Source organism: Cyprinus carpio, chromosome A3, assembly GCF_018340385.1.
Source record: "Cyprinus carpio isolate SPL01 chromosome A3, ASM1834038v1, whole genome shotgun sequence".
Classification (NCBI taxonomy): Eukaryota; Metazoa; Chordata; class Actinopteri; order Cypriniformes; family Cyprinidae; genus Cyprinus; species Cyprinus carpio.
In genome coordinates, this window is record NC_056574.1 from 21,468,654 (window position 1) to 21,496,168 (window position 27,515).

The 27,515-nt window shown below is 37.2% G+C and overlaps 1 protein-coding gene and 1 long non-coding RNA gene across 27 annotated transcripts in view; one reads left to right on the plus strand and one right to left on the minus strand.

Moving 5' to 3' along the window:
• Window positions 1–1,905: 1,905 nt before the first annotated feature.
• Window positions 1,906–5,932, minus strand: LOC109060335. The gene is made up of 3 exons (XR_002012723.2): window positions 5,693–5,932; window positions 2,563–2,650; window positions 1,906–2,302 (listed from the first exon to the last, which is right to left on the minus strand). It is a non-coding gene; the product is annotated as an uncharacterized LOC109060335 (long non-coding RNA).
• A 1,032-nt stretch (window positions 5,933–6,964) lies between these two features.
• LOC109060317 (voltage-dependent P/Q-type calcium channel subunit alpha-1A-like) overlaps window positions 6,965–27,515 on the plus strand; it is a 79,477-nt gene continuing 58,926 nt past the window's right edge. For 5 of the 26 annotated variants that reach the window (XM_042723239.1, XM_042723289.1, XM_042723333.1 and 2 more), the window contains exons 1-3: window positions 6,976–8,678; window positions 19,779–19,884; window positions 20,042–20,181. In XM_042723239.1, the coding sequence (XP_042579173.1) occupies window positions 8,410–8,678; window positions 19,779–19,884; window positions 20,042–20,181 (515 nt within the window). In that variant the 5' untranslated portion in view covers window positions 6,976–8,409. Of the gene's footprint in view, window positions 8,679–19,778; window positions 19,885–20,041; window positions 20,182–27,515 lie in introns of all 26 variants that reach the window. The other 21 variants (XM_042723323.1, XM_042723283.1, XM_042723308.1 and 18 more) reach the window with 8 other exon arrangements.

Consider the following 27,515-nt stretch of genomic DNA (forward strand, 5'->3'; position numbering starts at 1 on the left):
TTAATTTTATAACTGTGTTATTTATTTTGGAAACGATGATGCACGCAGCTACAAATACACGTAAACGAGTTTCATTTCATTCCAGTGAGTAAAGACAAAGTCCTTTTGAGGGTAATCTATAGTCTTTGGTAAAGAACATTCTACTCTAGTGAAGATAAATTCTATGTAATTGCAGTTCCACCTTTCAACACTAGAGAGCACCACATGACTATTGCTTGCTTTGATACAGTAGATAAAGATGAAAATAAAAGCCTTTATTTCTGGGGCAACACATCCTCTTTTGATTTCCTACTAACATGGACGCTATTTCATTTTTTTTTTTTTTTTTTTTCCCTTTCATTTTCTGTTTGCCCCTTGGCTGAAATGTCACATTTTAAATCTATAAAGTAACCAGCCTCAATTTCTTGTATTGGCATGTTTTTGTTAAATGTGAAACAGCACCTGCTCCTCTCCCCCTGCTGGCTATTCAGTATTTCTATGGTATATATTATAACTCAGGCTTGTAACAATCCAATCCAAACTTATATCCAGTGACTGTGCTTTTTTCAGACTCTTATCATGTCACTGTTCTTTTAGATCTCTCTCTCTCTCTCTCTCTCTCTCTCTCCCCGTCTCTCTCTCTCTCTCCCCGTCTCTCTCTCCACACACACACACACACACACACACACACACACACACACACACACACACACACACACACACACACACACAAACCACATTGACTGGTTTCTCTCATCAATTAGCCCGCAAGACTGTAATGATGGTAATTATTTGTAATTGTAATGGTCAGGCAGTGCTGTTTGTGGCAGTAAGTGGGCATTAAACAGTCTGTAAGTAAGTAAGATTTACAGGCATTAAGACATTGAGTGCTGATACATGGCTCCAGGGAATGTGCAATATATCCATGCTGTAGCCAATACAGCAAAGATTAGAAGATCGCTAAGCCTGAAATAACTCAGAGCCTCTTTGTAGCAGATGTACTGGTTTACATTACACATTAGCTCAGTATTTTTTCTTTAATTTCTTTAATTACAAACTTTAAATCACTTTTAGAGGCAACTTTAGATGAGACCCATTTACAATCAGTTTTACATTTGAACACTCTGAAAATATAATTTACCCTTTGCTGAACATTGTCCCTTTGGTGACTCTTGCTAACGCAAACCAGTTTCACAAATCATCCTAAAGAAATGAACCAGACTTCTTTGAATAGCATTATTTTCAGTAAAATGTGATCATGAAGTGGTAAAAAGTAAAAGGAATTATTCTTACATTGGGTTAAATAAATCATGAAGTTGGAAAGTGTTTTTATCTGCTGTTTTTAAAAGAAATTGTGAAATTTAGCAATAACATAATTCAAAACGGAGGAAGCTGTGAATTATAATTGAGGCAACCATTTTTCAGTCAAATGACCAAAAAAAGTCTGATTTTAAAGCGATTACAATTAGGGTCGCAAAGGGGTGGAAATTTTCCGGAAATTTTCAAAAAGTTTCAAAAATTTATGGAAAGTTTTGGTAATTTTCTGGAAATTTCCCGCCTTTTTGCAACCCTAATTACAATTGATAGCATTAGGGAAGTGAACACAACTGTGAACAAGGGAAACAATGTCAAGATTTGTCAAGATTCAAGATTTTATTTGTCATGTACAAGTTATATGACATACAACAAGTAGTGAAATGTAGGTCTGGCGTACTCTTTTTAGACTGTGCAAAAAAAAAAAAAAAAGAAAAAGAAAAAAAAGAGAAAATTAAATACAAATAATGAAATCCAAAAAAAAAAAATAATAAGGAGAAAAAATAAAAAAATAAGAGAAAATAAAAAACAAAAAAATAAAAATAATAAAAATAAAAAAAAACAATAAAAATAATAATAATAATAATAATAATAATAAAAATCAAAATAAAAAGATAATTAAATACAAATAATGAAATATACACAATATATTAAACTACTACACAGATTCTGTGTAGCGATGCTACAAGAACTGCTATACAGATGATGTGCAGAGATGTAAACAATATGCAGATGAGTTGCATAGTTAGGTGTCATAAAAAAGTGCAGTGTGCAGAGAGTTACTGGGTACCCTACACTACCAGAGTCTCTAAAGTGTAGTGTGTTTAATGTCCATTGTTTAGTAGTCTGATAGCGTGAGGTAAGAAACTCCTCCTGAGCCTCTCCGTTTTTGCCATCAGACTGCGGAAGCGTCTGCCTGACTGTAGCAGATGAAACAGTGGATTTCCAGGGTGGGTGGGGTCTTTAAGGATCTTTACAGCCCTAGATTTACATCTCCTGGTGTGGATGTCTGTGGATGTTGTACCATATTTTTGTTATTATGGTATTTATTCTTACCCAACAAACAGATCAACCATAGACGTTCATTAAAAAAGCAACAACTTGTCTGAAAAACTGGTAGACCGCAGAAGTTCTAAGCTAGGATAGATCAGCAACATTCTTAAGGCGGGGCTTAAGAAGGGTCAATTCACAAGGAGAAATCAACACTACAGCTGAGCATTTAGGCTACATACATACACATACAGACAAACACCAACATATTTATCTCACTTCCTGAGAGGTCTGTTTGGCTGCCCTCCAAGCCTGTCCTCCTGCAAGAGACTTTTCTCAATAGGCTTCATGATTGACAGCAGCTGATCTAAAGGACACAGGAAATCGTTTAAGCCTCTAAGAATCAGACTGTTTGTCAAGTGACTATAAATGGCTCAATTGATTGTAATGTAAATACAGATTCATAAATGAGTTTGATTTCCTCCTGGAGAGGTACAAGGAGGAGGGCACAGAGAGAGTTTGAAGAAGGTTTTGGTTACTACTGACTTCCATTGTGTGGACACAAAAAAACATTTCTCAGAATATCTTCTTTTAAGTTCCAAACGAGAATTAAAGTCATATAGATTGAAAGAAGATGAAGGTGAAAAAATTATAACAGAATTTTTGGGTGAACTATCCCTTTAAGTTGATGGGAATCACAGATGTAGCAGAAATGTTTGGATCTGAGTGGAAAAGGGGCACTGAGCTTGGGAATCACGTTAAGGAAGCAGAGCGAAAAGTATGACAGATGAGTAAAAGCATATTGTGATCACAGTTCTGTCCCTTTGTGAAGATGCTGGCCTACATACTAGCTGTTTGGAGCAGTTTACAAGCAATGTTCAAGTGCTGTAAACAGATTAACAAAGACATTCCAAGCCTATTACTGGCCTTTTTTATAATTTGATGATTTTTACTATTTATTTCTTGCAACATTGACACATTAATTGCACAATAGTTCCTGACAGATTGTCAAAATCTTATATTAACGTTTATCCAGAAATGGTCTGTTTGCTAATCTCCTGTTGGTGCAGTTAATGAGTCTGTCTTTATGTTAGTAGAAGGGTTAGAGGCCCCGAAAAGAAATGGATGGATGTTTTGTCAGGCACTGGGGCTTTTAAATATTCTATGCTGTTTAAAAATGTATTGTACCTACATCAGGCTCTTCTCCAAATAAAACACTCCGCTCAGAAGATGATGGCCCACTTTACGCTCTCCCACAGTCTTAGTATCACAGCTACATATTCATCTTTGTCTCTTACCGGTGCCAAAAAGTGTCTATTATTTGTGTTTTCATTTTAATAGTATAAAGTATTAAGAATATAAATGGAAATTAACCTCTAAAGAAGCCCTTAAAAACACACAAAGCAATTATGTGTTCAACTCTATAATTTTCTCTAGTACATGTTTATTGCATCTGACACCCTAACATACAGAACAGAGGGGTGATATGTTGTGGCCCATTCCGCTGACCAGATTTATATCTGGAAGATAAGGTTAAATAAGGAGCAGAGAACCTGGTATACATGCCGTTTATGAATTATTCAGTTTCATGAGTCACTGAGTTTAGCTTCTGCCGCAAATACACAGCAGCATTACTTCAGAATTCTTGATCGGCACTGTGTGCGTGTTATGTTCACATTTTTTAACATCTCTTTATCACCATTATATGCATGCAGTCACTGAATGCACACACACAAAAAGATGAATCATTATGTTTTCACATTTTTTTCGAAATAAACATGACATACAACATTTTTATGGGAGCACTGAACACTTGATTGAATTTCGATTGATTTGATGACAATTCTCACACCACATTTTCTCTGAATTTGAGCATAGCTGTGCCACACTAGTCTATCACAGAATAAATCATAGTCTAAGAGACCGGAATTTACTCATAACTCAATTTTGCCAAATTTGCAGCTCGTTTTTCCTTAGTAGAGCAGTGTAGTGAGACATCTTATTGACTTCTCTCTTTCTTTGGCTGGCTGTGTGCTTTCTGTGTGCTGCTGTGTTAGATTAGTGTGGCGTGCTTTAATAATGCACTAAGGGAGGGTTGTTTCTGCTTGGCAGCAGGAGAGAGGCTCTGGCATTCAAAAGCAATTGCCTTTTGAACCCCAACTGTGTGACAAGGCTGGCACATCACAGCATACAGCCCCACCACTGAGACTGTATTCATAATCAATACATAAACATGTACAATATACAGAAACTATTCATTAAGAAGAGTAGCATTAACACAAGAATACATTAGGTGAACATATACACTCTTTCCACTTTCATTACCTTCTAAATGGTAAAAAAAATATTTGCTGGGCCCAGTAATGCTAGGCAAAGCCCTCACTTGTGTTGTTTAAAATGTGTGGATGTTTTAAATGTCTTAACTATGTTATATCACAGCTGTGCAAAGTTCTTGTATAGAGGCAGCTGTCAGAATGATGAGCAGGATTTGTCTCGATCAGGGTTTTTATGGGGTAGGAGCTGATGGACTGTGTAGGACAGTAACTAAATTGGCAGTTTTGATTTCGAGAGATAATGAGGTCCAGGTTTGTTTTGTGTTTGTGGATGTTCGATTCCTTTACTGAGAGGCATTTTTTATATAGCATTTCATTTGCATGTTTTTTTTTTTCTCTCTGTTCATAAGGTTGATTAATGAATTTAGGCCACAGTTTAGAGCTCTGACTCACCACTTCTCAAGTTTGTTCACTTGGGATAATTTAAAGATAATTCTACAAATCATAAAACTAGCACATTGCAGGTATGCAGGATATAATTCATAATCTTTCCACACAACTGTTATTTAGTTAATCATTATATTTAATTTAGGGATTCTATTTTTGAAATAACCAGTTTAGGAATAAGATCCATGGCTGTGTGCAATGTTTCAGGACCATGGACAGCTGCTTTGGTGTCGTTTCTGTCATTGGATCGGTGCTCTTGCCTAACTGAGCTCATAGATCAAAGTTTGTTTGGGGGGTTGAGGTTTCTTTAATGCAACCGCCAAAAACAAAAGGCTCAGGAGGGTTTAAATAGTACAACTGCCAAACAGATTTAGTTCTAATTGATTTTGGCTATTATTTAAGTTTTATTTGTGTTTCAAATAGCGTTTCAATAACGACAAAAGTTTGACTATAAATTATTTAGAACGCTTATTTTTACCTTGCGCAAAACGAATGCTTTCGAACAGATTTCGCGTACGTCTTAGGAAGTAACCATAGCAACCGTACGCTGCTTTGCTTTAAAACGTATAGGCCTATCTGCAATATTACTTTATTATAGATTAACAATCACAAACAGGATGCAGCTCGAAAATTACACAGAAATTACCGATGAAAGCCATAACGTATGATTACAAGCCCTCTACACTCACTTGACTGTCGCTGACTGTTAGAGATCATCGTCTGTCAGCCGCTGTTGATCTGTTGACTGGAGGCTGGAGGCTGGTGCCTGTTTGAGCTCTTGACCCCGGGCTCTTCCGGTCTGACGCTAAACGCATCACACACGGTTGATCACACGCGTGCTGGTTCAGATCGTGAACAGCATGCTGCACAAGATCAAGGGATGAGCAGAGATGAAAAGAGATCTTTTCGCAGCGGTAGCAGACCGTGTGATATTGTGGTACTTCGTTTGTTTTCAGGGGGAGTTTTTAGCAGTAAGGTGGACAGGGACACAACTGATTAAAACTACACATGACGACTGTGCCCACCTGTTTTAGACATTGGGATGGGATATTTAGGAGGACCGGTTCTATATATCCTCCTCTGTTTCGGATAGGAGGGCACTGTTAAGGTCGCGCGGGTCTATTGATACCTGCCACAAACATCCTCGTCGTAAAGCATATTGCTCTTGCTATATTCACTCTCGAACCCCTTTTTCAAACACATCACATGGATAATGTATATTTTAAATTGGCGATGAATTCTGTTTGTTTCATTTTTTATTTTATTTTTTTATTAGCTATTATTTAAAATAGTATAAATACAATATTTTTCACAAGTAAAAAGAGTCACCTAACATTGGATTACATTGGATTGTTTATTTATTTTGATGTATGGTGTTACCCTGATTGTAAAACAGTCTTTGGTGGGACTCATTTTGACGAACGTAACTGTCGTGTGGATTTCCATTATGCTTCACATTATCATTCTGTCTTTTACATATTTTAATGTCAAGTGACGTGGTAGGTAGGCTATTAACATTAATTTGCGGACATAGCCTATAGACCACCAAGAGTCTGAACTTGTGAAATATAGGCCTACAGTCAGCAAAATGACATCCTCGTATGTTTGTAACATCATCTATGTATTTTTACGCCATGTTCCGTAAGGTAAATTTCACAGGTGCCATATAACTTGCACCTTTTTTTTCACTATTGTTGAAAAGGGGGTGGGTTGGGTGAAAAGGGGGGTTTTCAACTGTACTGATGGGAAATCTCCTTCTATTAATTAGAAATGTCTGCGTCTAAGAATAGCCTGTGGGTCCTCGCCCTGCGTGCCCTCGCAAAGCGGAGCCGTTCCCGAGAGACGCGCGTTTGAATGCGCAGCTGTCTCCCAGCGCTCACATCCCGACCACTGACACAAACAGACCATAACCTGACAACGCTCTGTCAGTTTGTTACGTTCGTTATCTCTAAAACTGCACAACCCCTCTGTGTCGTATAAACAAGCCGACGGTATTTTCATGCGGCAAACGCAGGTGAGCTGATGCTGAGAACACATTCAGTAGGGACTGAAGGTACACTGGAGTTAGAAGAATAAAGTAATCAGTGGGGCGCGTGTGCCGTGCGTCATGTGCTGCAAGGAGAACTGGCCAGAGCGCTGAATTGATCAGTGGCTCATTATAGCTTAGCTTGCCAGCTGATCGGAGCTAACTGTTTCGTTCGGCTTGTGTTTCACAAGCTGATATCCTGCGAGCCCCCACCCCACATTCGTCCTCAACTACCTCCTCCCCCTCTTTTTTTTTCCTCAGGGGTGCTTGACGGAGAGTAACGAGGCTAACAGACAGCTCAACCTTTGCAGAAATAAGGAATAGAGGGATCCGAGTGTTCTCACGAACGGATTGCTCTCACTCGGGGAAAATGAACAGATCCTTCGCGGCCCAGAGCCCGGTGCAGGGGAACACAAGCGGCTGTGGGAACCCGGAGATGTCACCGTTGTCCCCTCGCGACTGATGCTTCTACTTTCTGTCACTGTGTATCCCTTCATAGGATTTTAGACTGTTGGATTGGTTCATTTTGCACTGTAATGCCAGAGATGGCTATGGCGAAAAGGATGACACCTTACCAGTGAGCACAAAAAATTGCATCCGAATAATTAGGCTACCTGTGTCGTAAAGAAGAGGAAACCAGAATATACATCGGATATCGCACATCTCTGGAGCTGAAATGCAAATACATGCGAGTAAACGTGAGCGCGAGGTGACCGAAGGCAGATTAGCTACACCGTGCCAAATATTGCGGATGTTGCGAAATAAATAAATAATCAAAATATTATCCTATTTTTTCCCTTTTAAATAGATATGGGTGCTGTAATCATCACAGTGTACAGTTAAAACTGAACTCAAACGATTGTTTTAAATGTTTTCATTTTTGTTCACTTGGTTATCACACCTAGATCGTATATATATGATTGTAGCTATGATCATTGCAATCTGAATTTTCAAGGAAAAGCACTGGAGAGAGACAGCTCTGGAAAATATGAGGATGGAGCCACAGAAAACGAGAGATTTACCCAAGAATTACATGGCCGTGGAAATATGTTGATTTTGGACATAAAACGAGGTGATGATGGACCATTTTGTGTGTTTGAAGTGGGCAACGAACCTGTGAACTACAAAATATAAGGCACGATTTTTTTTTTTTTTTCACATTTTGTTTGTTTTTTGTTCGTTTTATTTTTCGTTTGTTTAAAATCTAACCATCGGCTCCTGCAGCGCAACATCACATATAAAAGCCATGAAGACAAATGTGTACTCCAGTTATACACGTATTAAGTTTTGAAGCAGATGGGATGTAATGTGGTGTGGTCGCGTTGAATATTCGCCCCCTTTTTTCCTGCTTCGTGAAGATTGCCATTTGGTGTCTATAGAATGGCTCGGTTCGGAGATGAGGTGCCGTCCAGGTATGGCGGAGGACCGGGACACGCTCAAGGGGGCCCCGGCCGCGGCGGCAGCAGGCAGGGCCCGCCAGGTGCCCACCAGAGAGTGTACAAGCAGTCAATGGCCCAGCGAGCCAGAACTATGGCCCTGTACAACCCCATACCGGTGCGGCAAAACTGCTTCACTGTCAACCGATCTCTGTTCATCTTCAGTGAGGACAACTTTGTGAGAAAATACGCCAAAAGGATCACCGAATGGCCATATCCTTTTAAACCCCCTCAGAGGGTACCCTGTGGCCTCCAGTTGCAGGTATAGTGCGCTTGAGTGTGGCATACGTAAGGTCACCTGAAAATGTCTTGAAACACCAATCACATTATACTGCAGGCTTTATGATAGCTTTGAAGAAAAACACGCGCGAGCTGGTGATTTGATCGCAGACGTTTCATTAGAATATTTTCAGGCGTTTATTTGTCAAGTTATTTCGGTGGCAAGATGAATCGAGTCTATTTCTGGTGTGTGCTCGGGGTGTTACGTACGGCCGTGAGGTGAGCGGTGCTGTGTGACGATAGCGGGCGGCGCTGTGGCTCGCGGAGGCTTGCTGATGTCAGCATGTGCAGTCTCTCAGCTTGGTCTCATTCGACAGAAAGCGAAGGTGAAAAGGGGAGGTGAGGGGAGGGGGAAAGCCACCATTTCCCATATTCTAAGAGCTCTTGGAGAATACTTGCATCTTTCATAGTGCACCTATTGAGCCTTATGTTTAAAGACATAATAGATATGAGAATAGAAAGAATTGGAAATTAAAAAAAAAGAAAAAAAAATACCTTGCATTTCAGACAAAATTTGGCTAGTTACCTCATTGGTTTATAGGCAACTTCGGTCCTGGAGGACCACTGTCCTGCAGAGTTTAGCTCCAACCCTAATTAAACATACCTGAACAAGACAATCAGTGTTTTCGGGATTACTAGATAGATACAGGCAGGTGAGTTTTTATGAGGGCTGAAGCTAAACTCTGCAGGATAGTGGCCCTCCAGGACCGGAGTTGCCTATCCCTGATTTATGGCAACAAATTGTTCAAAAAATCAAGCAGCACACAGACTGAAAGCTGGTCTGGAATGGTGTATTTGACTGGAGAAGAGCGACATAGAATTGGCTACTTCTAATATTGCGTACTGTTAGAATATGTACTGCATTTAATGAAGAATTTACTTCTTGAGTGTTAAATAACTAATAATAAACGTTTGTAATAAACGTTTTATAAGTTTGTAACCATTGAGCAGATCCATTGAATCATGTATGTACAGTATTTTTGACTTGGCATGTCCTGAAAAGACCATGTTTTACCCTTAATGGTTCACTGAAGCTTAGTGTTTTATATAAACTAATCTTTAGCTACAGGAGAAAAAAAAAAAAAAAAAAAAAAAAAACAGACTCCAGAAGAAGTTCACTCCCTGCCTTTTCTAATAGACCTCTTAGGATTTAAAATCATTAAATGTGCACAGAATCGCACCCACACACAATTCTCTTTTGACACTGTATTTTGATCTGCCAGAGCTTTCAGTGACCTTTAACCTTGTACTCGGCCTGAAAGCCACTTTTTCCATATGCCTCATTCTTCTGATTTAACTCATGTAAACATCTAATGAGGCCTTGTGATCAGACATTATGAATTGCAGAAGTACGAAAGAGTGTGAAATGGTAAACTCAATTTATGGTTGCCAAACATTGAATCCTTTTTTTCTCCTTCTTTACAGAGATAATGAAAGTCTGAAAAGACATTTGCGATGCCTACATTGTCTCAGCCTCTCTACGCTTATGGGCAGTCGCTCTCTGCACTGTAAATGGAATGTAACCTTATAGCTGTGTTTTCTATTTTAGTTTCATTGACGAATATGAAACTGCAGCCTATATGGAGTGCAAATAGCTATGCACATCTGTCCGAAGAGACCCTAAATATGTGCTCAGTTCTCTCTCTCAAAAAAAGTTAAAGTCAAGAAATGTAAATTTAGTCATGAAACATGTTTGTTCCTTTGGTCTCATTGAAGTAAGAGAGGCACACGAATGTTTTCAACCACAAATAAGTCGATTGAAAGTTTTGAACTCAACCATCAAGTCTAGTTTTCCACCAAAGAATGTCAGCTAGAAAATAATGAGAATTTAATAATATAAAATGCACTGTGCTATAAATAGATGAGTTGGAAGAGAAGGCAGAAAGAGTGTTTGAGTGGACACCAGAGGGAGACAGACTGATAGAAAGATGTCGTGAGTCATGAGTCCTTGCAGTTTTCTTCCATGTGTAGAGGCAGTGCTCTACATTCAGTCTGCAGAATTTCAATTATTTATTCTCCTTTTCTTTCCCTTTCTCTATCAGTTCGTCCTTCTCTACTGTTTGCTTATAACAGGTGTGCAATTTTTTTTCAGTGATGATCAATGCCAGCATTAGAATCAAGCTAGTTTTGTGTATTAGCAGGTGCTGACATATCCAGGTCTACCATTAGTGTTTCAGTTTTTCAAAGAATTATGGTACAAACTGGTATATACACAAAATCACACGTTTTCTGACATATCAGACCTCTTTTTTCTTTATCACAAGCATGTCTCTTGCTCTCTCCTGTTTCGAGGTTCCTGTCAGACTAAAAATAACAGTGGTGGACTGAAAGAGCAGGTCTCAATGGCATGTTCTGCTTTCCTCCCGCCCTTCTGCCTCCTTGGAGTCAGTCCTCTGTTGTATACATACAGATGGGCCACAGACACAAATGTAAAGTAGTTATGTATTATGTGTACAGGCTGGATTGTAGTATTGATATTTCTTGGCAGTTCATATTTACTCATTCTAACACTTTCTAATAACTTACATCTGATGTGTTTTCATAGTTGTATATTTGCACAGATGTGATTGACACATCCACTGATTGGCCTCGAGTTGAACAATACATTTTGTGTAATGTGTTAGTTCACACAAATCCAACTTTCTTAATACTTTAACCCCCGGTTTTACAGACAAGGCTTAAGCCTAGTCCCAGACTAAAATGTGTGCCTAGGCTGTTTTAACTGAAAGAAACTTGCACTGTCAGTGCCATTGTTTTGTCTCAAGATGCACATCACTAGTGTTTTTATCTAAGGCACATTTATAAAAGCTACTTAAATGTCCTAATTGAACTAAGGCTTAATCCTGGCTTAACCTAAGCCCTGTCTGTGAAACCAGGCCTAAGTGTTATTTATGAGGTTTAAGGTGCCCAACATACAGGTGTGAAACACAAACACATTGTTGATATTGTTTTTTTTTTTTTATTGTTTTTTTTGTGTTGTAGACTATATGTAGGGTTATTATAATTAACGAAAAACCAAAACCATACAAATTTCCATCATTATATAAAATAATTAAAATTAAATTAAATTAAATTAAAAAAAAAATGTTTTATATAGCCGCCAAGGCAAAATGTTACATTTTCATTTAGTTTAACTTGATGTACTAAAACAACTAAAACTAAAATAAACAATGTATATAAACTATACAGACATATGTAAAAGAAAATGTTAACAATGACAAATCCACAAGCATTTATATATCTGCATATACATATGCAATCTAATATAAAAGAGATTCTGAGAACTGAAGAGAAAGTCTTTAAAGAAAGAAAGTTTAGAGACACCGACTTAAAAAAAAAGATGGCAGGATGTCCGTGTCTAAATTTAGGATGGAGGCATACAGATGCACACACCTTAATGCAAACATATCACAAGGCTACAGTAAGCATACAGTTTTCAGGTAAACACTGAATGGCTGATTGATTGATTGATTTTTTTTTTATAACACACATCACATAATTGGATTATAAACACAGGCTTCAATGGACACTTCAGCTCTTCTCCCCTGGTTCACAGCATCACAACATGCTCCTCTTTGTCTAAACAGTGGGTATGATGGGATATGACTGGATGATAGGTCTGTCCTGTCATCTTAGATCCTTTCTTTCAGTTGGGCAGCAGGGAGTTAAATGTGTTTCATCCTAGATTCATTCACACAACTGTCACTGTCTCTGTCTCTGCCATTTACAGTACTTCCTCTCTCACCCTCTTTTCTGTCTCAGTTTATAGGCATGATTGTAAAAGATATAAATATTGGATTGCGAATATATATGTCTCTCTCTGTGTGTGTGTGTGTGTGTGTGTGTGTTCCTCAGTTTGTCTCTCTGGTGGTGAGGTTAGGTTGTGTTAGACCATTGTTGCATTAAACTGCCCACATTTTGGTTTTGAATTTTCACATAAAGGTGGAAATGTGTATTGAGAAGGTGTGCAACAACATTTCTGAAAATTAAAGTGGCCTTCAAGTCACGTTTTAGCATGAGACCTGTTTGCAAATTATAAGAGCACCAGTCTTGTGGTTTCGGCTAAGCAGTGTGTGTATGTACATGTTTGTGTTTGCCTTCCAGGCCTAATCTGCTGGTTTCATTCCTCCTAATGTCTGGGTCTAAATGAGTGTAGTCATCCGTAATGTTGCAGCCCCATGCTACTCAGCTGCTGCCGCAGACAAGGCTACAAAACCCAGTCATTAACACACTCTCACTCATCCACATGCACACTCACAAGGCTGTAATCTAGAGAAATCTCAATGTCTTTACCTGTCTGCCTCGGGTGTGCCTCACAAGTCCTGAAAAGTGAAGCTGCGGGCTTTTTGATCGCTCCCTGGTGGCTGGCTGGAGTACAGGTCATAAACCCCACCCTCTCCATGTAAACAAATGGGACTTGAGTCAAAATAAAAGAAATAAATTACACTTACAATTTTCCAAAATATGGTTATGGTCATTTAAGGTAGTTTTTGCAGCGGCCATACTGAGATCCTTTGGCTTCACTTTTCTATAGTGAAAGGAAGTGGAGACGCATCGTCCATCTTTTTTTACAGTCTATGGTCTGCCTTTACTGACCCTCATGTTGTGTAAGACTGAGGTGTTTGAACTTCAAAAAGTATAAAGGTGGTCCATATGCCTTCTGAAGTCATTTGTTTGAGGAATAGACCATTTGTACTATTGTTTTTTTGTAATACTTAAATTGTGCTTTTATGTCATTTTTGAGGCTTGAAAGCTCCAATCCCAATGCATGGAAAAGAGCAACCAGTAAAAACCTTTAAAATCCTCTTTTTATGTTCCACAGAAGAAAGTAAGTCATACAGGTCTGGAACAACATGAGGGTAAAAGATGACAGATATTTTATTTTTCTTTCCCTTTGATGATTTTTTTTCAAAATTACATGTACAGTATGTCCTTGTACAATGTAGCAGAGGTGTATTGTCGGTTGTTTTATTCGCATTGCATGCATCTTAGGCTAGCATTGCACTTCACTGCCTGCTCATGTTTTTCCTCTTTCTCTATGGTTCTGTATCTTGTGTTCTATTAGTGAATTATTCATTTCTGTGGCTGGGTGGTATGTGTGTGCGATGCTGACTTGGGAGAAATCTATTTTGGGTGCAGAGTAAGGAAAAAAGATGTGGTGGCTTGAATTTTCATGCTGGTGCTCGTGTCACGTGCTGCTAGTGCTAATGCTGTTGCCACTGATTCACACCTTTACCTACTACCTGCTCTCTACCACATACACACGCAAACACATATTACTGATATCACCACCGTCTACAATGCTGCTGTTTTACTACTTCTAGCACAAAGAAAGACATAAATCTTACTATTGTAGTCTAAAGAAAGACATAAATAGTACTATTGTAGTCTCTGTTTGCTGATATACCTTCTCAAATTGTAGTAAAATAAGTTGTTTATAAAAACTTCATATTATATTATATTATTACATGTGTGCACTACTGTTCAAAATTTATTCCTATTATCACTGTTGTAATTCCTAATAAATATGATCAAAAACAAACAATAATAAATTCAGGGTTCTTTGATGAATAGAAAATTCAAAAGTACAGCATTTATTTGAAATCTAAATATTTTGTAACAATATTAAGTGCCTTTATTGTCAATAAATAAGGGCACTTAATCTTTTGATCAATTTAATGCATCCTTCCTGAATAAAAGTATGAAAAAAAACTTTCTGATCCTACATTTTTTTAACAGTAGTGTATGTATTGCATGTAATTATTGCAGAATTCTCTCTGATACAGGAATTAAGGGGAATGTTCCACCTAGAACTTCCTGTAAAGTTAATTAGCCTACTGCACTTTTCATTTATGCTGCTTAAACACACACACACAAACGGTATCTATGTTAATCCTGTCCTAACAGACTGATTTCTGAGCACTAAGGATATATAAAGGGTAAATGTGCGATTAGAGTGAGGGGAAAGAGATGGAAAGAGTGTTAGCGCTTGTAACTACAGACCTATCTTTTATAGCTACATTAAGAGAGGGAAAAACGCCACTGTTTCTAGTTAATAAATTATTCAGGCTGCAGTGCCAGAATGCAAGAGATAGAATTAGAAAAGCAAACAGCCTGGGACTTTACAGCCAGATGAGGAAATCAATACATATTTACATTTCACTGGCTGGGCTTCTCCGGTTGCTCTGTAGAGCACTTTTCCGTCTACTACTGCTAATTACCACACCAGTGATTCTCACACACACATTCACTGAATGACTGTCGTGCCCATTAAATCACTCATGTACTGTATTAGTGGATTAGCGTCTAGTATAACTGTGTGAGTCTGATTGCTTCAACTCATTCTGCTTCTGTGTGTCCCAAGGTCTGATATGTCTTGTCAGCCATTTTGATACTGCTACTTATATAGGATTTCATAGATTGCAACTCTTCAATAAAATCAAGTTAAGGTGGTGAATGGTTGATGAGCCGAATCTGACTTACTGTAAATGTTCTGCACTGAGTGCAAGGGAATATCTCTGGAATTCTGAAAGTTTTAGTTAAGTCATTATGATTTTCATATCATATTCACTCTATCTATATTTTTTTAAATGCATGTTATTGATATTCTTGTGAAAAAAATTGACCTTGTGATGTGATTTTTTTTTTTTTTTTTTTATCAGTATGTCTTAACTCGAGATGCAATATTTGCTTTTTCAATAATCTCTTACCCTCGCATGTACATCAACATAAAGAAAAAAAGATCTGCTGCAGATTCTGTTTAATCACAGCTAAGCCAAAATAATTATGTAGCCATTTTGTTTTGGCCTTTTAAATTAATGTGAGCATTGAAATCCCTTTCTTTAGGGATGCTAGAGAAATATGCAGACAAACATCAGTTAATGAAAGAAGTCTTACTTTTATTAATCATGTGATTTCTTTTTTTTTTTTGTGTAATAATAATAATAATAATATATATATATATATAAAAAGAATAGAACATCTGATTTACATGCAAAGCAATAAAAAATAAATAAAAATAAAAAATCACATGCAGTTGAAAAATTCATGAATAGTCAGCACTTCATCCTGACTTAAACTTTTGCAACTTCAGTTTACCAACTCTTTTCAAACTGTTCAAAGATCAAAATCTGTCGCTCTTGTTTAATGCCTCCCTGTGTGTATCCTCCACCTTCATCTGCATCTTTCTGTCTTTTGGTCCCGTTGCAGATTATGTTCTTTTCCTTCACTCAGTTTTCTTGTCTCAACTTGTCTCTCTATCTGTCTCCATCCATCTCTCTGTGGAGCGGTGTGTCAGGCGGCCGTGCTGACGGTGCAGACTGCACTCGGCTGAATGAAGATGGGCTGATGAGGGAGATGATGAATGCACAGGTTCAGTGGGAGAAGTAGAGCGAGGGAGCAGCAGACGGAGGGGACAGGGTGGAGGGATGAAGGGATGGAGAATGAGAGATTCACATGATGCACAGGATGCTGGAAGAGTGTGAGAACGAATAGGAAAGAGGGAAAAGATGAGTGCAGGACATTTGAACCATTTTATTTTAATGTTTTTCTAAGTGTCATATTTTCACTTATTTGTTCAATACAGTAATAATTTTGTCAATTATTATTACAATCAAAACAAGTGTTTTCTATTTGAATATATTTTAAAATGTAATTTATTCCTGTGATGGCCAAACTGAATTTTCAGCAGTTATTGCTCCAGTCTTCAGTCACATGATCCTTTAGTATTTGGTGCTTAAGAAACTTATTTCTTAAGTTAATAAATAAATTTATTATTGTCAGTACTGAAAACAGCTGAAGGGCTTAATATTTTTATTTATTATTATTTATTTATTTATTGCAGAATGATAAATAGAAAGTTCAAAAGACCACCATTTATTTGAAATAAAAATATAAATGTCTTTATAGTTTAATGCAACGCTTGCTAAATTAAAGTATTAATTTCTTTTTGCCTACATACACAAATATATTTTATGGAAGTTTATTTTAAATTATTTTTATGAAATCTCTGTCTTTTTTAAATGAACTAACTGTTTTTAAAATATTGAAAAGCATATTTATAATAAGCCTTTTCTTTGCTTCATCCACTATCTTGGATTATTATTTTTTCCACTAATCTCTGCACATTGCATTCTTGAATTGTTTTTTCCACAAAGGATACATTCACTGTTGTTGTAGAATTTGTTGAAAACTAGGTATCTTGGGAGGCATCAGAATAACCTACCATGTTAAGATCCCTGCATTATGAGAGTTTTCATCATGACCTCCTGTACCAGCTGTCACCTCACTGCTAACAGGTTTGACCTCTCAGAGCCACTGACGCTGCTTTAAACACATGAACACAGGCAGAGAAAGCACAGTTTCTCCCTTCCTTTGTCTACCGCCTTCTTTTATCTCAATGGCATTGCTATATATAGTGTTGTGCAGAGGGAGGAAGGTGGGTTCATAATTAAAGTTTCCTGGCAGAGTACATCATAGCATTGTCTCATATTCATCCTCTCTTTAAATGGGCACCTTTTTGACAATGAAAGAGAGTGAGAGTGGTACGGGTCTTCAAAGCACCAAAACACATGCATCGGCCACATCACACTCTGCGGCCATATCACACACACAGGCCTCTAGAGCGGGAACAGGATGTCCATTCATCCACCCTTCTAGACACAGAGGAAGAGTGCGCCACTTTTGCTTTCATCATCCACAGGCATACAAACAGTAGTATTTAAATTAGACACTAGAATGATCACACATGACAACACTGATATTATTATGCATGCATGTGGAAGAACATACACACACACTCGGAGCAGAGGCCAGGCAGGCTAATTAAAAGGCACTGAGGGTGTTGATGTGTTGTAATGCTGGATGGACTGCCAGGTTTTAAAGGAACTGGGGTCTTTACTGTACAGAGCCTTTGAAATCCGGCCTGATCTTTCCTTCTCTCTTTGCCTTGACAGTTATTTCAGCTTATGCCACACTATAATGAATCATTCTCCCTTTTTTCTCTGTAACACCTCATGTTGTTTTACACCCTACAACCTGTTCACTCTGATGGTGATTTTTGTCTCTGGAGGTCATCAGGCCATTCTGGTGTGGGTTGTGTCATTCAAAACTGAATTAAGAATGCCTTTTAAATTCCTGAACACTTCATTTCCCAGAATACATTGCCTGCTTCAAATTTCTTTTTAATTGTATTTCAGTAATTTCAAGATACAAACAAGACATAAAAATAAAAACAGACAGTTTTTAATTAGGTTGTTTTTGGTATTGAATGGGTTATAATTTTAATTGACATTTCTCTCTGGAAAGATTTTTGCACTGAGCTCACAGCAATGCATTCTGGCTTTGCGTCATGTAGTCATAAAGTAAATATGATACCCTGCCTTGGAATTAGTTCAAAACGAGTATCTTAGGAAGTGGCAAAATTAAGTTGCCTACCTTTTGTTAAAGCCTTTGCATTGGGAGCAAGTCTATGATGCCTTAAAGACAGAATAACAACTAATATTGTTAACTAAAACTAAAACCATAACAGCATTTTCATTTCTTTAAATAAAATAAATGTGAAAAGTATAAAAAAAAAAAAAATGACCAAGGCAACTTTCTAATTTTTGTTTAGTTTAAGTTGAATTACTCAAATAACTAAAAATAAAACTGACATAAAAATAACAAAACTACATAGAAGTTAAAAAATGAATAAAACTGACAAAAACACTTAACCAAATTACTCAAATGTTAAATCTAAAAATTCAAAATATTATTAAAAACTTTAATAGTATAGTAATAGTATAGTAATAATAATAAAATATCACTGGCAGGCATGAAATTAAAGTTCACTCTGTTTATTCTTTGAATGCATGTTATTTATCTTATTTTGAATGATTCATCTGTGCATTTTTTTTACCAATTTTTATTCCAAATATCATAACTTAAAAATAAACATAATAAATAAACATAAAATAATGTTGCTCCCTCTTTTATAGCGATTTGAAAATACCATCTGCATAGCTCTCTAGGTTTTCTAACAGAGCTTGTGTGTGTGTGTGTGTGTGTGTGTGTGTGTGTTTGTGTGTGTGTGTGTGTGTGTGTGTGTGTGTGTGTGTGTGTGTGTGTGTGTGTGTGTGTGTGTGTGTGTGTGTGTGTGTGTGTGTGTGTGTGTGTGTGTGTGTGTGTGTGTCAGTCCTAATAGCCAGATCCTACCCACCCTGAAGTTCTTGTGTATAGTGAGCCAAAGAGGCATGCCACTTTGAATCACACAGAATACTCTAACCTTCTAAGCTTGTGCTGGCTCTCAACACACATGCATGCATACACAAATTGGCCTGCAGTAAATGTAAGTGGCGAGTGATGAGGTCATTTAAAGCATACAGAATATGCCTGACTCATACTCATCCACGGCATGTATTACTTCAGCATGAACACCAGCTTATTCGCCACAGGCTCAACCAGCCGTAAGGAGTAGGTGCTTGTTGTTGTTTGGTCCATGCAGGGTGAGCATGATGCTACGCTTGCTTTATGAAGCATTTTCTCAGTGAGGTTGGACTTGATTCTCAGTAGACTTCTGTAAAACCACTGCTGCATTTTACCATGACCTGTATTTAGTGCAAGGGACTCAATGTGATTTTGCAAAGTAATCAGGTTAAGGAGATTGTTCGAATGTCTTGATTCTTCACTGAGGTTTAGAGAGCCAGTGCAGTTGCTCTTAAGTTCACATATCCCTTAAAGAGTCTGCAAGTTGTTTTACAGTTTTTTTTTAAATAAAGGAATTAAATCTTAAAAATAAGATCATAAAAGATTTAGTACTGCTTTTTAGAATCTGCAAAAAATATTCCACAATTCCACAATACAGAATAGTACTTGAATTTATAAATATGATCTGTTTATCATTTCATATTATATTTTTCATTATGAAGTTACATCTATTATTCATTATTATATTTATATTGTTTATATTTTATACATGTTGTTTTCTGGAATGTCAGCCATCTGTAATTTACATTCATGTTGTTTGAAACATTTTCCTTGACCTGTGATTCTCACTCCATTTGAGTACATGATCCTGGCTACCATCATCGCTAACTGCATCGTCCTGGCCCTGGAACAGCACCTTCCAGACGGGGACAAGACACCTATGTCAGAGCGCTTGGTGAGTTCTGGTTGTGTTGATCAGTGTTTCTTTGTTTCCATATATTGTAACTAATTGGTCTCTGATGTGTCACTCTTTTTGCAGAAATCCAGTGGTTAATTCATGTTTACACACACTTATTTCTCTTTGACCGTCCTTTTGTGTTCCTCTCTCACAGGAAGACACAGAACCCTACTTCATCGGCATTTTCTGTTTCGAGTCAGGCATTAAGATCTTGGCTTTGGGCTTTGCCTTCCATAAGGGCTCGTACCTACGCAATGGCTGGAATGTCATGGACTTTGTAGTGGTGCTTACTGGGTAAGTCAGAACAAACATATCCACATGCTTATAGCATTCACTAAGAATAAATTGCGCCTACTGATACAGTTATTTATGCGCACACGTCATCTGCATTGTTTTAGCACCTGATTCAGTAAAGGATTTTGCAAATCAGTTTTAAAGTTCTTCATACAAATTTTGATAGCACAACAAAAAACAGTATGCTGTTGAACACTCTCATTCTTACAGAGTGTCTGCACAAAATGCCATGACATAGTTTCAAAACAGTCTGAGCTGAGTTGGTACTTGGTTCTTCTGGTATGGCAAGCACTGTTTTGCTGTAAAATACTGATACTTTTTCTGTCCCTGCCACCTGCTTTTCACGTGCAGTAATAGCATTAATTGCACCAGGCAGACATCATCTATAATGAGCCTAATTAGCATAGAAAGAAGGTGTGTTTGTGCTGAAAATAATGATAATGCAGTGCTAAACCAGCACAGATAACGCCTGGTTAAACTGGATTACAGGTGGCTAGTGAAGAAGATGCAGGTGCAAAAGTGGTGCAACTGTTTAGTGAATTTACCCCACAAGCTTTTTAATATCGCTGTGTTGGTGTTTTAACATGCTTCTAATATGGCATATTGCCTGCTGTGATATTCTGTTTTAAAATGGGTGAATGTTTTGCCACTATTTTTTTTAATATGAATTCTGCATGTGTTTTTGTAGATGTGTATGTATGTATGTCTGCTGTAACTGCACGGCAAGTGATGTTGTGTTCTCCTGACCTAATGAGCTCATGGTGAGCACAGATCAGAGCAGCACTGCGGATACAAGCAGTGAGGACATGCTACAAATGTCACCAGAGAAAGAGAGCGAGACAGAAAAAAGAGAAACAGGCAGGAGGAAGGATGATGGGACAGCACAGGGCTGTAGACAATCACGATTGTTTGCAAAGAAAGAGGGAGGAGCATAAGAAAATCTGATGGTTAGACACACTGTACCTAGATTGTTGTCCTCTTACTCCAATATCTTGTCTGGTAGAAGTATCTTGACAGTTTCCAGTTGTTGTAAGGAGTTTAGGTTTGCACATATCATAGTTAGTCTGTTTGTTTTATCTAATTAAGCTCTATTCACATCAAGATTGTATGAAGCAATCCACCTCTATTAAATTCTTCAGTTTTTTAACTGCTTGATTTTCTTTTAATGGTAATATACAGTAGAATTAATCAATTAAGTTATCCTTAAAGCTTAATACAGCCTTTTTTTAATAATAATGAAAATTCAGTAATGGGGTGTTTTTTTTTGTAATAAACTATAGTGTGTAGTGTTTTTGTGGAAATGTTCTTATTTATTAGCACTGGATTTAGTGTGAACAGGCTTTTTTTTATGTTGCACTTTTAAAATAATCAGAACCGTAGATGCTAATGATTAAGCTCATATTCTATAATTCATATTCATCAGTTTAGCAAATTGAATATTGATCTTATGAGTTTCTGCATCTGATGATGATGTACGTTACAGTTCAGAAGTTTGGGTTTTGGCTGTGTTTATTTGACCGAAAATTACAGTAAAAACAATAACATTGTGAAATATTATTACAATTTTAAATAGTTTTCTATGTTAATATATTTTCAAAAGTAATTTATTCCTTTGATTGCAAAGCTGAATGCTTTATGCTGCCATTACTTACATTACAGTGTCACATGATCCTTTAGAGATTATTGACTTATGATTATCATTCTAAAACATTCGTAGTTTTCAATATTTTTTCATACATTTTTTAGGATTCTCTTGTGGATATAAAGTTTGAAAGAACAGTTATGTGAAATACATTTTTGTCACATTATATGTTTTATACTCATTTTGATTAATTGATTATGTCCTTGATGATAAAAGCATAATAAAAAAGCTGACCCCAAACTTCTGACATGTATGTGTTTCTGTTGAAAAATACAGTGATATTCTATACTGTTATAGAAATGTGCCTCTTCTCTGGTATGCATATTGTCTGTAGCCTTTCCATCCTCTACGCACATCAAATTCACTCATTCACCCTATTTAGTTTGTCATTTTGAGAACTAGGACTGAACGCAGAGGTGCTAATAGGTTGGCTCGGACTATTGCCTCTTGACCTACAATCCACAAGCTTGACTGATCATCCATAGTAGCTCAGTTAGCATTATTGCTAACACACTGCTGGGTCTCAGGTGCTGTTATTGGTAGTTTAATGCATGATGGGTGTTGTGAAAAATGAGGTATGTGTGGCAAAAACATTTATCATGTGACGTGCTCGGTCACATCAGCAGTGAACTGATTCTCAGCTCTATCATATTCTGAGAATTTGTACAACATTTTGCCTGAAGAGGGTCGATGCATTTGTAGGTGTGTTTAGTGAGTTTCCATGCAGTTCGCGGTCGTGTCATTCTATGAACCTGGTGCCTTTTCCAGTACATTTTTGTACAATTTTAAATGTTTGTTAGACAAATAAATAGTTGTGCATCTTCTTTAGGCAGCTCAAGCTTAATGCAAGGACATGCAATTATAAGAAAAGGTAACAGGGTTGATAGTTGACATAAACCTTGTGTTCAAGGGCAAGAAAATTCTAATGCTGATATTTTTGCTAATGTTTTGTTAGACAATAAATAGAGTTGTGCAACTCAAAATAAATTTTAACGTTAACAAAATTCTAACGGGATTGACGGTTTTGTTTTGAGTTGACATTATTATAATACAAGGCATTTCATAAAGAATTTAAGGCTGATACTTTTGAATGATCAAATTTTTACTGTACAAAATCATGGGTGCAGTTTTGACATTATGATCGTCCAGTTATGTATATAACGTGGAAATATGTAAGTGTCATTATTATTTTAAAAGGGAAAATATGATGGTAACAGAGTTGACATGCAACCTGAGAACACAAGTTTCATTAGTACATCTTCAACTAAAAGCATACAATATATGAAGAGTGAGTAAAGATAAGATGCTAGTTTATATTGTTTATTAATACTACTGCTATTAGCATTACTGCACTGTAAAAATATCTTTCAAAGTTGTAAATAAAACAAAGATTATTGTAGTGTTTTTCTTTTCACAAGAAAATACTATCACGTTAATTCAATAATATCTCGTTTAATTCAAAATTTAACTTGCATTTCGGTGTCCTTGTTTGTGAAATTTCCTAGAAATTTTTTTCAGTGTATTACTACCTCTAATAATAACCACAATAAGAACAACAAAAACAATTATTATTATTATTAATTCTCAATTAACCTTAATTATTATGTGCATATTTGCTAATATAGCAAAAGAAAAAACATAACCTGAAAAAAAAAAAGCAAGAAAAATAAGTGTTTAGAAAATGTCTGTATTAACACTATACTTTGGTTTCTGTGGTGTATTTTTGTAAGGGCACAAGCATGAGTGTTAGGTGTTATGTGTGTATACCATGTGTTCTCTGTATATACAGTATATGTGTTTATATGTGTACATACAGAATGAGATTCTCCTGTTTGATCCTTCTGAGACTGTGTGTGTGTGTGTGTAAATGGGTCAGAGGGTGTGTTGGCTGCAGTAGGGAGGAGAGCTATAGCCCTGTTTTCCTGCTGCAGCCATTTTCTTTTCTCACTCCATTAGAGTCTTTATCATGTGCACATTGAGCATCTGAAGATGGTTGAGCAGTTGTCATGTTTAACAGATGTATGTGTTTTTATGCCACAAATTTGATTTAGATGAAAAACAAATACATCATAAGCAAGGGGTGAAAGAGGAAAGGGAAGCGAGTAAGAGAGACTGAGAAAGAGGGCGAGAGCAGCTGCTGTGGCTGGTGGAATGAACTGCAGAGTGATATTGGGTCTGTCTTTCCATGTTTCCTAGGGTTTAGCGAAGAGAAAGGAAAAAGGGGAGAAAGAGAAGAGAAAGGGAAAGATGCAGCTGGAGAAGCAATAGGTTGGAAACAAGCAGTGGCTTGTGTGTGTGTGTGTGTGTGTGTGTGTGTGTGTGTGTGTGTGTGTGTGTGTGAGAGAGAGAGAGAGATAGAGAGAGAGAGAGAGAGAGAGAGAGAGAGAGAGAGAGAGAGAGAGAGAGGAGAACTAGAGCAAGCCAATGAGAGCAGTCTGTGCAGGAGCTGCTGCAGTAACCTGTTTTTCACTACTGCAGATGATCAATCATCCAGCAAAGCCACAACACACAAAACACACCCCCTCCCCCCACACCCCAAAATCCTATATCCCCTCACACCTCACATCTCTTCTCTCTTTGCTGTGGTAGGTAAATGGCGGATGTGTTTTCAGCTGAGGAGCACTTTGAAGATGAAATTATATGTCCCCTCTCAACACCTCAGCCCTGGTCCTTTGATATAACGCACATTGATAGCCCTTTTCCTCTTTCTCTTTTTCTCTTTAATTTCTGATAGAATATGCTGAGCAAAACATCAAAATTTGATTTAAAACTGCTGCAACATCAAGCGCATAGTGCATAAATACACCATTTACGCATACACAGTATGGTTAAATGATTAAAAAAAGCAAAAAAAAAAGTGTTAAAAGACCTTCCTGTCCACGGTTACATTAGCTGAAATGTAGCTATTCCAAAAAATATTTGTCATTCTTGACTAAGGTTGCAATTGCATCCAAACATAATGTAAAACAAATTATAATCACAAATTACTCCTCCTCTATGATTCTATGATTTATATTTATTAATCTCACATTTAGTGTTAACAAATGCTTCTTAAGATTGACTCTACAAATTGATTCTTCAAAAAAATTATGCTATTTATTATGCCATGTTATTATGCCAGTTTATCTCATTTTTGATCGTACAGGGACATTATTTTAGGTCCCCATGAGGAAAACAGCTTTTAAATCATGCAGAATTAAGTTATATATATATATACAACAAAAGAAAAATAGTAGAAATGTTTTCTATGAGGGTTAGGTGTAGGGTTATGGGGATAGAAAAATACAGTTTATACAGTATAAAAACCATTCCGTCTATGGAATGTGCCAAAAAACATGGATATGTGTGCGCGTGTGTGTGTGTGTTTTACCTTATGTAGATGCACAGAGAAATAGGACAAATAGGACACTGAAATGCTCCAGGGCAGGAGATTTAAACATGAGAATCATTTGATGAACCAAAGTCTGTTTTTGTTTATGCACGTGTGTGTGGATTTCTGATTTCTGTATGGCCATATAGAATCGCGTAGAATGTTTTAGTTGATATTAGTGATTGTTTTGCCCTTTTTACGTATAGATATAATGTAAATTGTCTGGTTAATTTTCAAAAAAGAATATCTGACTGTGTATTGGACAGATTGTAGAACATGTCAATGCTATGTTTATAAATCCATCAAACTCCTCCTTTTGCCTTGTTAGTGCAGTGATGCTGAGATTCTATCAATGAGAAATGGCTCTTGTTCCCATGGAAACAGTTATGAATGAGAAGGCCCCAGTAACCGTAGAAACTGTCTGAATGAGGAATTGCCGGTTGCTATGGGAATATGGTGTATTGTGAGGAAGTCTATGGTAAGAGTCATCCTCATCGGCTCTCTAAACAAACAAAAAACTTGAATGTATTTTTGACTTCACTGCTGGTACAGTATCTGCAGAGCACTGGAAACTAAAGGTAGTGCTTTGACTAGTAGCAGCACAGACCTACATTTACATCCATTGTTACCAAAAAAAAACCCCTCACTTTCCCTTCTTTTTTCTCTTACTTCCAGCTGTACACATTCTGGGCTGCCCACTGTCAGTGCAGTGTAAAGACCTGTGAGTCCTCCTCTGTATCCCATAACCCCAATCTGCCAGGGTCTTTGTGGGCTCCACTGGACTGTTCACCTTCCTAATCCTCCCAAGCTCAAAACAGCAAGGCATCTCTCTCTCAGCACATCCAGCCTAGTGGAAAGAACAGACACTTTATGAATCTTAAACTTAGATTACCTATTTTATTTTATTTTATTTTATTTTATTTTATTTTATTTTATTTTATTTTATTTTATTTATACATGCACATTAACTGCAAGGCCTGTTTTGTTTTTATGAACAACACATGAATTTGTTACTTTATTTTTCTGGTTTGGCTGTGTGTCTGCCTCTTCTTTTGTTGTTGTTTTTTTTTTTTTTAGGGGCATTAAAAATGTTAACTCAAGCCATTAGGTAGGGGTGTGCAATATGATAATTTTTGATTGTGGATGATTTAAATTTCTCCACAATCTGCTTTTGAAGAAACATCATAGTATCGTGCTACAGCGCACATTCTATTAGTTGCAGTTCTGGTGCCTCGGTCGCAATATACTGTACACCACTTACAGTACATTCAGTTCAAATGTTACTCAACAGTAGAGTTACATCATGGGACACTACACTTCACAATCACAAAAGTTAATTATCTGCATGTGCATTAAAGCCTTGTTGGTTAAACATTTCATTTGCGTGCTGTTCTGACATGTGCTTTTTCTGATTGTATACACCTGAAGCGTGCACATACAAAAAAACACCTGTCAAACACCACCTGATTACTGGACTAAGTTATCTTTCACATCTGATTGCTCTAATAGTGTCAAAAACACACAAGGTTTACATATAAGCACAGTTGGTTATTTCTAAATTGAAAGTAAAAAGTTGTGAGAAAAACGGATCCGTGCCTGTATATTAGATGCGTGTCTTAAAGTGACAGCAGACTAATACTAAACATGCTGCCGCTTGTCATTAAAGGGATAGTTCACCCAAAAATGTAATTTCTGTCATTATTTACTCACATATTGTCCCTAACCGGTATTAATTTATTTATTTAATATGCTGAAGACAAAATATATTTTGAAGAATCTGGATAACCATGAAGAGTGAAGAATAACCTTAAAGAAAATATACGTAAGGGGTTGCGTCAAGGTTAGGAACAGGGTTACAAACCAAAAGTATCATTAGCTTATTTTAAAACAGTGGAAGTCAATGAAAAGTCCCCACCCTCACAGAAAAACAAGTGCATGAGTGTGTTAGAGAACGGGAGAGAAAGTGTTGTATAATAAGTCAGGTACAGCTGACAGTGGTGGCTCTCAGACTGCAGCTCTATAAATAGGCGCAGAGAGATTTGAAAAAATCAGCCAGTCTGCATCTTTCTCTCACTCTCATCTAGCTCCTCCCCTTTCTCTGTTCCCTCTTCCTCCTCCAACCCCATCTTCCTCCCCTTCTATGTTCACTCCCTCCCTCTGCCCCCCTCATCATCCCCATCCCCCTTTCTGTCCTTCTCAATTTTAGTTTGTTAATTTAAACACAAAGACTAAATTACATTAATATTAATGGCATAACCAGTCCTCCTTCAGCCCTTCCTATGTACGTATGTTGCTTTTTTCGCTTTTAGTTTGTTCTGTTGA